Source organism: Trichosurus vulpecula, chromosome 5, assembly GCF_011100635.1.
Source record: "Trichosurus vulpecula isolate mTriVul1 chromosome 5, mTriVul1.pri, whole genome shotgun sequence".
NCBI lineage: Eukaryota > Metazoa > Chordata > Mammalia > Diprotodontia > Phalangeridae > Trichosurus > Trichosurus vulpecula.
Window position 1 is genome coordinate 15,618,064 of NC_050577.1, and position 12,354 is coordinate 15,630,417.

General features: G+C 44.0%; 1 protein-coding gene across 3 annotated transcripts in view; it reads right to left on the reverse strand.

Annotated features, from left to right (window-relative positions):
• The window catches only part of IGF2BP3 (insulin like growth factor 2 mRNA binding protein 3), a 105,516-nt gene that overhangs the window by 11,488 nt on the left and 81,674 nt on the right, over positions 1 to 12,354 (reverse strand). The window contains exons 9-11 of one of the 3 annotated variants that reach the window (XM_036761474.1): positions 10,995 to 11,130; positions 8,728 to 8,810; positions 387 to 424 (exon numbers count right to left, since the gene is read on the reverse strand). In XM_036761474.1, coding sequence (XP_036617369.1) covers positions 387 to 424; positions 8,728 to 8,810; positions 10,995 to 11,130 — 257 coding nt within the window. Of the gene's footprint in view, positions 1 to 386; positions 425 to 8,675; positions 8,811 to 9,914; positions 9,936 to 10,930; positions 11,131 to 12,354 lie in introns of all 3 variants that reach the window. The other 2 variants (XM_036761475.1, XM_036761473.1) reach the window with 2 other exon arrangements.

Genomic DNA, 12,354 nt, shown 5'->3' on the forward strand with positions numbered 1-12,354 from the left:
AAGGATGCGGACGTGCGGGGCCAGAAAGAAGCGCGTGAGCACGCCAAGACCCCCAGGCAGAGAAAGGTGTGCAGAAACCCCAAAGAGACACACACACACGTTTTACATAGCAGAAAACAAAACGTTTTGTCTGTGTCTCTCTCTGGGTCTCTGGCCATGGTTATTACTGGTCCTGAATGCCTTTAGTACTAAGAAAGCATGTGTTAACAGAGTTGGCAGAGCCCTGGTTCCCACCGGAGGCAGAGAGAAGGCAGCTGGAAGCCAAACAAGCGAAGACAGTTGATTTGCAGAGACAGCTGTTCCTGGACTGTAGCAAGGGCTTACATACCTACCTGTCCATTCTCCTAAGAACAATTTTCTGATGATGCTTCTCTGGCCTTCGGAGCTGGGGGGAGGTGGAGTAGGGGTAGAGGGTGGGTAGGAAAGGGTCGGACAGCATGCTTTCTAAATGTGCACACACACACAAACAAATATACATACACATACACACCACCCAGGTCTATCTCATTTGAGAGAATCCTTCTTTACTTAAAAGGCTCATTTTGTCACCCTGACCCCCATATCTGGGAAACAGATATGCATCTCCTAAGGAGGACCTACTGGGGAAGAGAGGATGAGGGGCAAAAACCATCATTAAACAAAGCCCAGGAGAGGAAGGGAACTGTTACTACATCTAAGAAATCAAATAAATGCTGTTACAGAAACCTTTGGCACCCAGGCAGGCACAGTGCCCACCGTCTAGACACTATAAAAACACTTTCTATGACTGCGCTGAGATTTCTAGGAAATGTGTACAGGGCATTTTCTTATCTCTACCTGGCAGGGAGCCTGAAACCTTTGATCATCAACGTGGACCCTGCCACAAGGCCAAAAAGGGGGTGTGTGTAATTTTTCTTTTTCAGGGTTTGCAAAGGAGTAGGTGGTTAAAGAACTTAATGGGGGGGATGCTCGCTGATGGAATGAGGTGAATCTCAATCTCTAGTGTCTGATACCAGCTCAAGGCCAGGGCCCTCATGTTTTCTCTCTGATGGCAGTCCTTAAAAGGCTTCCTGAAATTCCACTTGGCAGGGACCCTGGTGAATATTTCCTAAGCAGGGCATGGCCCTTGGAGCACTGAACCCTACCCTCTTTCTTCTCCCGCAGAAATCGATAAAGATGTCTGTCTCTCTGCATGTTTGGGGATTCTACACCTCAGAATATTTCAGGGCCCCCCCAGGGAGCTGGCTTGCTATCCCCTCACTTCCACCCACCCTACGGACTCAATGATTGATCAGTGGTTCATTTCACAAAACGTAGCACGCTCTTTCCTTTTACAACATGGGCATCTGCCAGGAAACCTCTGTCGTTAGCTCTGTTTCCTCCTCAGTGCCTAGCACAGGACACTCACTAGACATAATTGGGCACTGAAGAAACGTTGTTGAATTGTGTTCAACTAAAGTGAGCCCTCCCCTATGAGTGTGCCTTCAGCCCACTGAAGAGATGATAGTTTGGAATATTCAAAGATTACCTTCTCAGTCTAAATAACGTCATTTGTAACCTGGATAACAGTTCAGGTTCAAGTGGAAGGTAAAACCTAATCTTAGTAAAAACTCTAAGCTGGACACACATTTACTTCACACCACCACTATCATATTGGGATGCTGCTGTGTGCTTTTTTGGCCAAGAGACATAAAAGGCTTTTTTTTTTAAAGGCAATCTACATACAGTTTAGAAACTCATTTCTTAAGAAACTATTTCATACAATTTTAGAAAGGATGTTGGAACTGGTAAACAAAGGCCAAAACCAATCCAAGAATAAGACAACAAAATAAACTAGAAGGTGGGGTGGGAATCAGGCAATGCCATCCTCAGTGACTGAGGAAAACAAAAGTCTTAACATGGGATCTGAGAATTTTAAAAAATAATAATTTTAATAACTGGATTTCACTGTAATAATTGGTTTCCTTCGTAACCCTATATATTTTACTTTGTATATATAAACACATTATTCTGGGAAGGGATCCATATGCTTCACCAGACTTCCTGAGGGGTCCATAACACACAAAAGGTTAAGGATGCCTTCCCTACGCAGGGTACAGGTTGTACCCTGGAAGATTCTCTCCCCAAGGGGCTACACTGAACAGTGGGATCTGACCAGCTCCCATAAGATCAAGAGGGGTTTGAGTGTGGCCTCAAACAGCTATCAACCTTATGTCACCAACTAAAAAAAAAGACTTTTCAAGTATGAGAATGCTAACTTGTTAGGAAAATATATTGACATGAAGACCTATGAGAGTAGGGGAATGAGGCCATCCAGTGTCTCCCTAGCACTGTCCAGGGGAAATGGCAGCCATACTGATATGATTACTCTGGTTCAGTTGGCAACTCTTTAATGGAGTAGAGTAACTCACCCAGCTATCAGGCTGGAGGAAGAGACTGCGTAAGGCCATCCTACTTTCTCTATTCTTAATCCATATTTACCAAGTAACCTCATCTAAATTCAGTTGCTCTAGTGGGAAAGGAACACTCCAACTAGCTGATCAGAACACATAGTCCAGTTTGCAGATCTATTCCTAATCATAAATTATTAAAGTGGCTTTATGGTAAAAATTGGACTCATGTGCCTTTTGACCTCTCAAGACAAATCTCTCTGGAGACCACTGTCCTTCCCTGCCTTGAAGGCTAAGGGATCACAACCTTGGACCCATGGTAACTTAGTCCAAGTACACAACCCTAAGGGAGAGTATGCCATTTTCTGCACCTTTCATGTACTCCAAGTAAGTCAACACAGTGCTAATCCTGGAACCTTCCCTCCCCCTCCCACTACCTCAAGACATGCCAGTCAGGAGAAGGATTTTCCTAGTTGTGGGGCCACCGCCCTCACATTCTTGTCTAAGCACTTCATGAATGCCCTGTTTGTAGATGTTCCCAAGGACTTCTCTGCAGATTTTATGGAACCCCTTTTAACAACAGGAACATAAAAGTGCCTGATGGCAGGTCTGCCAATGAGTAATTCCTATTCATCCATCATGAAAGATACAAGTATGAGCAAATACTGGGGCTCTGTATATTTATTCTAGTGGAGGAGAGAACCTAACATTCTACACTAAAATGAAACTGTGCATGCCAACCAGATCTAGCCTTTGGGCACCTGGCAACTAGCCCACCTATTCCTTCCTCTTGTAAAAAAAAAATACCCCCCTGATTTTAGAAGCAGCTCTGGATATGAGTCTGAGATTGAGGGATTAGTTAACAGCTTTATGTCTTAGCAAAATCATGTTGAAGCCATGAAAAAGAGAGGAGCAGGAAAAAAGAAAAAAAGAATAGTGACTCATTCTACCCAACCCCAAACCAACAACAGAAAACCTTGCTCCAAAACAAAGCTACCCACTTAAAAGTGGCAAGCCTATTACAAAAGGGGCATGCCATACACATAGTTAACAGCCTTTGAGTGGATTAAGGAAGAGAATGGGTTGTCTCCAGAGGGAAGGGCATGAAGCAAAACTACCATCTTTGCCTTAACTAATCCTTGAGAACATCTCAAAATCAAAATCTCATCCCAATTCACAAATTCCATTTGGTCTCTTAAAGAGCCTACTGAATAAAGAGATGGTGATATAGTGCAGAAGAAGCTAGGAACAGTCCTCCCTACCTCACCATCTTCCCCTTTCTCTATTCTTAATTAGACATCTCTCCTTCTCCCCCCACCTCCTCCTCTGGCCCAGATTTCTAGGAACTCAGGAAAAGAACTCTGAAAGAACTTGATTGTAGAGTAATGCCAAAGCCTAGGTCTGCCAGGCAGTGCCAGCGGTTGGTGCCCTGGGCTATGCCAACCTCTTTCCTTTTTTTCTTTACAGCTGCCAGACCTTTCTTCCCCAATCTTATCCCCATTGGAGCATTTCTGAAAGCAGCATTTCCTGTCACTTTCAGGTGCCAAATACTGCCAGCTCAGAGCTAGGCAAGCCAGCCTCTAGGCAAAAGCTCAAGATTACTTGCCATTTCATTGGGGAAACCCATCTGGGCTGGTAGCAGAGAAGGTGGCAGGCCTTCAATCTATGGGAAGGTACAACTGGACACAGACATTCTAGTAGTGAGGCAAAGGATGTTGGGTATGTTTGCTGTGATAAAGTCAAGGTGAGAGCAAATGCAAAGGAAGACTTAAAACTTCCTCCCAACAGAATGATGGCAATATGGTGACATCAGCCAAGCTGAGTATGAATTTCAACTCTGCTACTGGGTAACTTTGTACAGGTCACTTTACCTCTTAGTTTCCTTAGCAGTAAAAATGAAGTGTGTGCGTATGTATAAAAAACCAAAAAGCATCCTAGGTCTTCATGTCAATGTATTTTCCTAACAAGTTAGCATTCTCATACTTGAAAAGTCTTCCAGGTTGGGAAAGTTGAGGATACAGAGAAGAAAAAAGAGAATTGTGTCTAATGGAGTTGTAGCTTTCTCAGCTTATTCTATCCTATAGGTATTTGTGATTGCACTTTTAGTGTCTCTGAGGTGAGAAAAGGAAAAGGTTTGAAGATATACTTAAGAAAGAAAAAAGGAGAAATGTCATGTGGGTCAGGGCTTTGGAAACTTTGACTAAAAGTACAAATATTTACTAGCTTAACTACTGTTTATACATGTAAATATTCTGATTCCCATTGAGAGAGGAACCTGGTCCTTTGGAAAGCTTACCACTGGGAAAGCCAAAGTAGTAAAACTCCTGTTATCTGCTATCCCTGCCTCTCCAGACTCATCTTCACATAGCAGCCAAAATACTTTTCTGAAGGTACAGATCTGGCCCTGTCACTTCTTGCACAGTGGCACCCCACTGCCTCTAGGATGAAGCCTGAAAACTCCTTCATGTCTCATCTCCCACGTTTGGGGAGACTTCTTTGTCTAGTTCTCACCTAAAGAAAATTTCTCTTTGTTAAATCAGATTAAAATAACTTGCTGAGATGGATCACTGGAAAGAATTAACATTAGCTTTAATGTTCTGGTTTTCTCCACCCAAACTGCTCAAGATGCCTTTACAAGCTGTGACTACCAAAGCAAACACAGGGAGAGAAAGCAAGAGCCCATAGAGTGACACACTGACAGCACCACCCAACAATGGAGCTTGGTCTGAGATCTGTCAGTGGACAGTGAGGCCCAGGGGCAAAAAACAAAAAGTGAAGGCTTTCTCTAGCCTCCTTATCCATCTTAAAATAAGAAACAAGGAAAGCAGGCTGAGGGTAAGACTGTCTCAAATTTTCTCACCAACTCTAAGTATTCAACTTTATAGGGAAGATTCTCTTTCTGCCAGGTTTTATTCCAGGAGAAATCCCTCATCTGCTTTGAGCAAATGGCATTCTTCTCTCAAAGCAGTGATTGAAAGTCACTCCAAGCTATAAAAAGCCACGGGGCTTACCACACATGTTTCTTTATTCTCCCTTTTCAAGTCTTAGGGCACTGGTTTTTGCCATGCTGCTGAGGCTCTTAACAGGAAAGCTTAGTTCTCTGAGGACACATATGTCAGCCATGGCAGCTGGATGGCAAGGCATGCAGGCCACGGCTCTCAACTTACACAAGCTCAAAAAAGAAATGAGCCCAAGAAAACCGAGTTCCTGGGCTGAGAGTGAGGGAGATTAGAAACAACTAAGCAGCCACTCCCATGCATTATTCTAATGCCTTATTAGTATGATCTTTGTTTAAAATACACAAGAGCAAAAACACAACTTGACACAGAACCTTTAAGGTCCCTTTAGTTGGGAGGCTCAGTAAACGCCCTCTCCTTAGGCTCTCTCTTGCAGCCTCTTCCAGTCACTCCCTCATTAGTTCATTTGTTATTGTGTTCATGAGCAACTGAACTTGGGTCACTGTCTTCCTGGAGCCCTGTTTTTTTCCTTGAAAGCAGGCACCTTATAGTCCCAAACTATACCAGAAAGAAATTAGAGACCATCTCGTCAGAACCCCAGCACTTTAAAGAAGAGGACCCCGAGGGTCAGAAGGGGGCAATGACCAAGATCACAGAGGCAGCTAGCAACAGCCTATATTTGAACCCACATCCTAGGATCACAAATCCTGTCTTCTTTCTGTGGTGGCACACTGGCCTCTCAGAATACTAGGTAACAATGTCCTGCTGTGAAGAATTGGGTGGGGCGGGGGACTAGAGAGCATCGTGAGGCAGGTGGGGATTCGGTAAATCTCCAGTCCTATGAGTCGAGTTCTTGAGTTAGCGGCCTTGCCAGTCTAACCAGGCTGCTGGTAGGAGAAGCCAACAATTCTCAGTCCCTTGTCTCCTCCTCTTACTTGCCTTTTTCCTCTTTCATCTAAGTTTCCTTTAAAATTTAAAAGAGGGTGATTTTTCATATGTTCAAATTCACAATAAACGTCCAGAAGAAGGGTAAAGGACAGAGAAGTAGGATGGTTATAGAGGAAGCTGTAACTTCCATAAAGGAGCACAGCACTGCTCTACGCATGCAGCTAGTCAAGACCTTAGGAGTCACTTTCCCTTCTCAGGACCCGTTTCCCCTTCTCCAAAATGTGCTAAGGAGGGAGAAGGGAGGACTCTAAGAGCTTTTCCACTCCCAGAGTTCTTGAAGCTAAGGAAGATGCCAAGAGAAGTACTAATATCCTCCTGGTGGTCTGGATCTCAAACGAGAACAGAACAAAGCATTTTGTAAACCTTCTAGTGCTATATGTGTTAGCTAGTACTAGTTAAAGAAAAGAGAATACAGGAAAATCTCAACTTACAAAAGATAAATTGGTGGGAAGGATAATTTTTCACCTAGAATTCCTTTTAAAAATACATCCCCAGATACATTAAAATTTGTATACAATTTTTCTGGAACTAGAGATCACCCAGTGAGGTACACCCAAGATCTTAGGAGACACAAATCCTCAACACTCAAATGCATTTGAATAAAAGCTGCTGACACACCCAGGGCCCTTTCAGGTTGGCTTTCCAGAGGTGATCTCATGGGATTCTTTCCAACTCAGACTCACGTGGCTAACTACTCTTCAGCAGAATTCAAACCCATGCATTATGCCTCCCTTTTCCCCAATGCAAGTCCAAAGCTTTCTCCACTCCACCACATGGCCACACCTGCTAGTCTCTCACAGAACCCCTGAAAAACTTCCCTCTAGTTTGATCAATTTTGCTTTTCCAAGACACTAATACCCCTAACTGCAGAATGAAGTCTACACAGGGCTACAAAACCTGCCAACTTCTTATCTGTTTGCATTTTCTTCAAGACCTCTCCTTGAGGAAAGGTGTCTTAGTTCTTGAAAAGCAAACAAGGAAGAGATTTTATTTTCTCCCATTATCCCCCTGGCCCAAGGGACACTGGACAAGACAGGGAAGAGTTCACATACGATACATACATACATATATGTATACATACATACAAGTTTAATGCAAAGCTCTGTAACATTAATCAACACTGAATTACATTTGTTATCACAGTCTCAACTTCTTTTCTATGTTAAGTTATTATTAGTCTTTTAGTATAGTGGATTTCTCTTTTTTGAGGGCCAAAAACTGGTTCCCAAAGCCCTTAAGATGGAAAGTGAAATAAGAAGGCACTTTGGGGGGGGGGGTCTTTTAAACTGTTTATTTCATAAAGAAAAACTGATGGAGGACAGAGAGGAAGGTAAAAATGGGAAAAGTTACTTTATTACGTGGTAGATAAGGAAAGGTTGGGAAACAGGCTCTTAGGGAGAACATGGAAGGGACTCCCCAAACCATGACAGATAATTAATGCATGGCTACAATTTAGACATCAAATTTCTAGGATAAGTTATTATAATAAAACTGGTCTGGCATCTGGGTTGGGTGGGGGGGAAGACAGGGAACACATTGATGAAGTCATTTAAGAAGTCAAAGGATGGAGTTGTCCAAACCCACAAGGGGGCATCTCTTAAAACTCCAAAAATGGCATATACTTCCCAAAGTGGCAGTCCTGGCCCAGGTTTCAATCAGTAGGAAGCTCATCTTCAAGATGGGCCCAGGTCTAGGGTGGGGAGATTAAAATCCAGGAACCACAATGGATATTGACTCCTTTGACAAAGGGCTATGTGGAGGGCCCAGGGAGCATTTCCTTGACACTTTGGCTAGGACTCATACTAGTCAACTAGGAAGGCTTCCCCCGTCAGACAAAGAAAAACGCCCTGAAGGAAAAAGTCTGCCTAGATGCCAATGTCCAAGAGGCTTCTAATTTTCCTAAAGGGAGGAAGGCAACCCGTCCCTGCAGTTTGTTATTCGGAGTAAATCTTGACATTCAAGTTAGTGAGGTTACTCTGTCAAGAGCACACCATTGACTGATGTTCCTCAAATCCATCCAACCAGCATCGACTAAACAAATACTATGTGCAAGGCTCCATGCTAGGTGCTGGTAATCCATAAGCAGGAGAAACAGAACCCACCAGCTCACATAGGAAGGGGCTGAGGAGACTCAGCCAGTGAATGCGCAGAACAGGGATCTGTGCACTGGGATTAGCACTGGGCATGAGTACCTGCTGCCCAGTAGGCTGGCCTGGCTCAAGTAGCTGATGAGGCACCTCCTCCCCAGCCCTCCCCGCCAAGCTCGTTGCTGCCAGTGGTTTGCCACAGTCACAGCAGGTACAGCAAGGGATGCTGCTCAAAGCTAACTGTTCCAAAGGCCCTGTCACACCCTCCTAAGACTTCCTCACTCATTTTATACAGCCCCAAACCAAGAGCTTACCCCATATGGCAGGTAGCTAGTAGCGGCTGCAGCCGAAGGAACCCCCAAAGTAGAGGGTGAGGGTATCCCAGAAGTAGAGGCTGGGAACAGACCCAGGGCATTCAGGTTTAATCCAGGAAGTAAGTGGGCTTGAAGCTGCAAGGGTAGGAAGGTTACGTATGTTATGACAAAAAGGTCCAACGCCAAAGCTCCATCACGAGACAACACTGAGAACAGGACTCGTCTCTCTCACTCTTGCTCTCACACTCTTTAAAGTAATAACAGCAATTCTTTGGCATTCATACATCCAAACATCACCTGAACAGCCCCTCAGACCAGCAGGGGAAGGGAGGAGTTTGCACTTGCTTGTCTCCTGTTGGTTTCAATAATCTCTTTCACCTGCTCGGTCTCCCCGATATGGACGGGAGTGGTGCCCACAGGCAGCAGGGACCGTGGCCTCCACTTCTGGCACATACTCTATGCCACCCAATCCACTGTTCTACCCACAGTGGGCTCTCACTGAATACAGACCAAATCACTTATAAACTCTTGGTGCTGCCAATGGGCGATGCTCTTCCACTGAGGCCCAAACCAGATCTACGGAGCCAGGAAATGCAGGATGGCCAAGAAAGGAATGAGACAGATTGAAGCGAGGCCTAATAAAGAGTTTCATGCATCTTAAGTCCTTCGGAAGGCAAAACCCCCATCCACCCACCCTCCCTAATTTTGACATTGCTATTCCATTCTTCTCTCTCTCTCTCTCTTTTTGTGGGGGTGGTGGTTTGGGGAGAGGGAAAGGACAGGGAAGGGAGAAAATTAGTTTTGGAAAAGGGGCAAGGGTGGGAAGACAGGGGGAGGGTGGAGGTGAAAGAGGGAAAGCCAAAAATAAAATTACCATGCAGGGATAAAAAGTCTTATATGAAAAAAAAAATTGCCTGAAAACTAAGACTTGCTTCCAAACAGCTCTCCTTGGACAATTCCTAACCAGCTGTGATATGTACTAACATTGAAACCTTCTCCTATCTTAATCTTCATCACCCTCTCCCCCTTACTCTCAAGCTCAGACTAACTCCTCACAATCCAAGGTACTACTTTGCCCTGCTTAGGGCAGGTGTTCCAAGTATGTGAATTTATGGTAGGATCCAACACTGGAAAACTGGGTCCAGATAAAGACTGTTCCAACTCTCCTAAAGTCACCCCATAGCATTCAAGGGCATCACCTCTTCTTAAGGCAGCTCAAGAAAATGCCAGTCTGGGCACGATGAGAGTGACGGTGTATGCCTTCACACCCCTACGGAGAGGGGAACCATTACAAACCAGGATGCCCAAAGAAAGCATGCCACTGAATCTACACCAAGCAGCCACGTTTACTGTTTCCATAGCAGGTTTGATACAGAGCTGAAGCTTCATGAACCCAGCAAGGCAAGGCTCAGTTTCTTTTTTCTTTATAAGGGGAAAAACCAAAGTTCTAGGCTTGGAATTGTATGATTTGGCCTTCGCTGGCCTTACTGTAAAGTAAGGATAGATCACTTTGGCTCTGTCTCCCAGGATCATTTTAATGATGAAGTGAAGTCCTAAAATACAGGCAAAGATTTTGCATAGAAGAAGGATTAGAAGTGAGAAGCCACATTTTTAAGTTGAGGGCACAGCCTTGAGGGCAGTTTGAATGAAGCCATGAAAAGAGAAATCAGGAGAGGTGCTAAAGCGACTCCTTGACTGAAATTTGGGTCTAGATCGCACTCTTCTCTTCCTGAGGAAGTTTTAAAAGACTGGCTAATCCCATTTCTCTTCCTTAGACACTAATCCCAACAGGAAGCGCCATTAATTAACAACAGCCCCATCGGTTTTGAATTTTCTTGTTTAGAAATTTCATCCAAGGTGAGGCTACCATTAACTGTCCACTTTTCCTTGAGAAATCCACCCCTCAGAGCTGAATCCCTAAGCCATGAAGGTCTCTAACCTATCATTTCTTGCCCCTCCCTATTGGTCTGCTAGGGTACCACCTGTGTTCCACAATAGACAGACTGCCTCATCAATTGGAAACTTTCTGTGTATCCCAAGCTGTGACTAACAGCAAAGGAGCTGGGGGGACTTTCATTTTTAACCTACCCCACAGTTTCCTTTTATACTGTCCAATCACTAACACATCCCCTTTTAAATAAAACAGCAAACGAATATGGATGCAATGCAAGGCCTATTTCAGTTCTATCAATGAGGAAAATATTTCATCAATATTTCATTCAATTCCTAACTGACCACCCTCGCCAAAAGAATACAGAAAAGAAAAAAAGGGAAGGGAGAAAAAAAAGTCTTAATCACCTCCAGTATTTCAGAACTCACATTCATAGCACTGAGATCACTCTCATAAGACTCCCTTATTTTCTTCATGATCTCCTCCTCGGCCTTGCCACAAGTCTCAATGCTACCTTTAACGGTGATGGTACGCTCCGGATTATACAGGGTCAACTCCTGCAGCCTGTAGAGTGGAGAAAAAAACACACAGGAAGAGAAAAAGAAAGAAAGGAAGAAAGAATTAGGAAAAAAACAGTTAATTCCCACGTTGCCACAAATGGTGATTCAAACCCCACTGTGGGAGCTGGTAATAGCCAAAAGCGGGTGACCAAACATCGGCGGAATTAGCAAAGAAGCAAGAAGGAGAGAATTGTGAGATAAAGAAGAAGGCGAGAGAACGCTTCTCTTCACAGCATCCTGAAGAAGACTGGTCCCTTAACTGCAGTTCAGTTTTAAAGCAGACTTTAAATGGCATTCAGAAATCAACCATTTAAGTTGGAGTCACGGCTACTGGTCATTTGAAAGTGAAATGCAAGGCGACAGGATTCTGGAGGCAAGAGTCTATGCAGCCGAAAGGAGCATCAAGCAGGGCCCTGCTGCACTTTTAGCTCCATTCTTACGCTCTGAAGAAAAGACTACAGCAACTCCAGACAGGACAGCACTTAACCTTTCAAACAACGTACAGTTCAGATGCAGACATCCGGTGTTTACATTTTTCCAGGGCAATGTTTGCGGGACCATCCAACAAGGAGGAAGCACTCACCACTTTCAAAGACTGGAAGCTTAGTTGTAGCCAAGTCTTCTATGACCTACCTTAACCAACAACTTCAAACAAGAAACCAAAATCATCAGCTTTAATGGCTCAGACATGGACGAGATCATTCAGATACCATTAAGATACAACATTGAATGGGGTAAGGTGGTCATGCTGGAGACTTGGAATCTTAACTAGGAGTTCTGATAGAACACGATTTCCTCTCCCCAGCCCACCCCTACCCTTCTAAGATGGCCTTGACAGGGAAAGACAAAACTCTGATTCAAGCCACTTAGATACGAGTTAAAAACAATGGTGGAAAGGGAAGTAAATAACAGTGGGAAATGGGACTCAGGTGATATTATAATATTTAAAGGCATTTACTAGTGGATAACCCCCCGAATTAAGCTAAGTAACCTAGGTTCCTTAGATGTTATTATTCAATACTTCTCAGCCTCACTAGAAAGGTTGACTTTGATACAGTTAGGAAAACCATCTTTGTCTTCTCCATAGAGGAGAGACCATACTATGCCAACTTTTGCTCTCCTGCTATTTTACATTTTCATATGTTCTCTCGCAGCTTCCTAAAAGAGCACTTCGCTGAAGAAGGAAGCGTTGTCATTGCAAACCAGTTTTCTCTTGAATTTTCACATC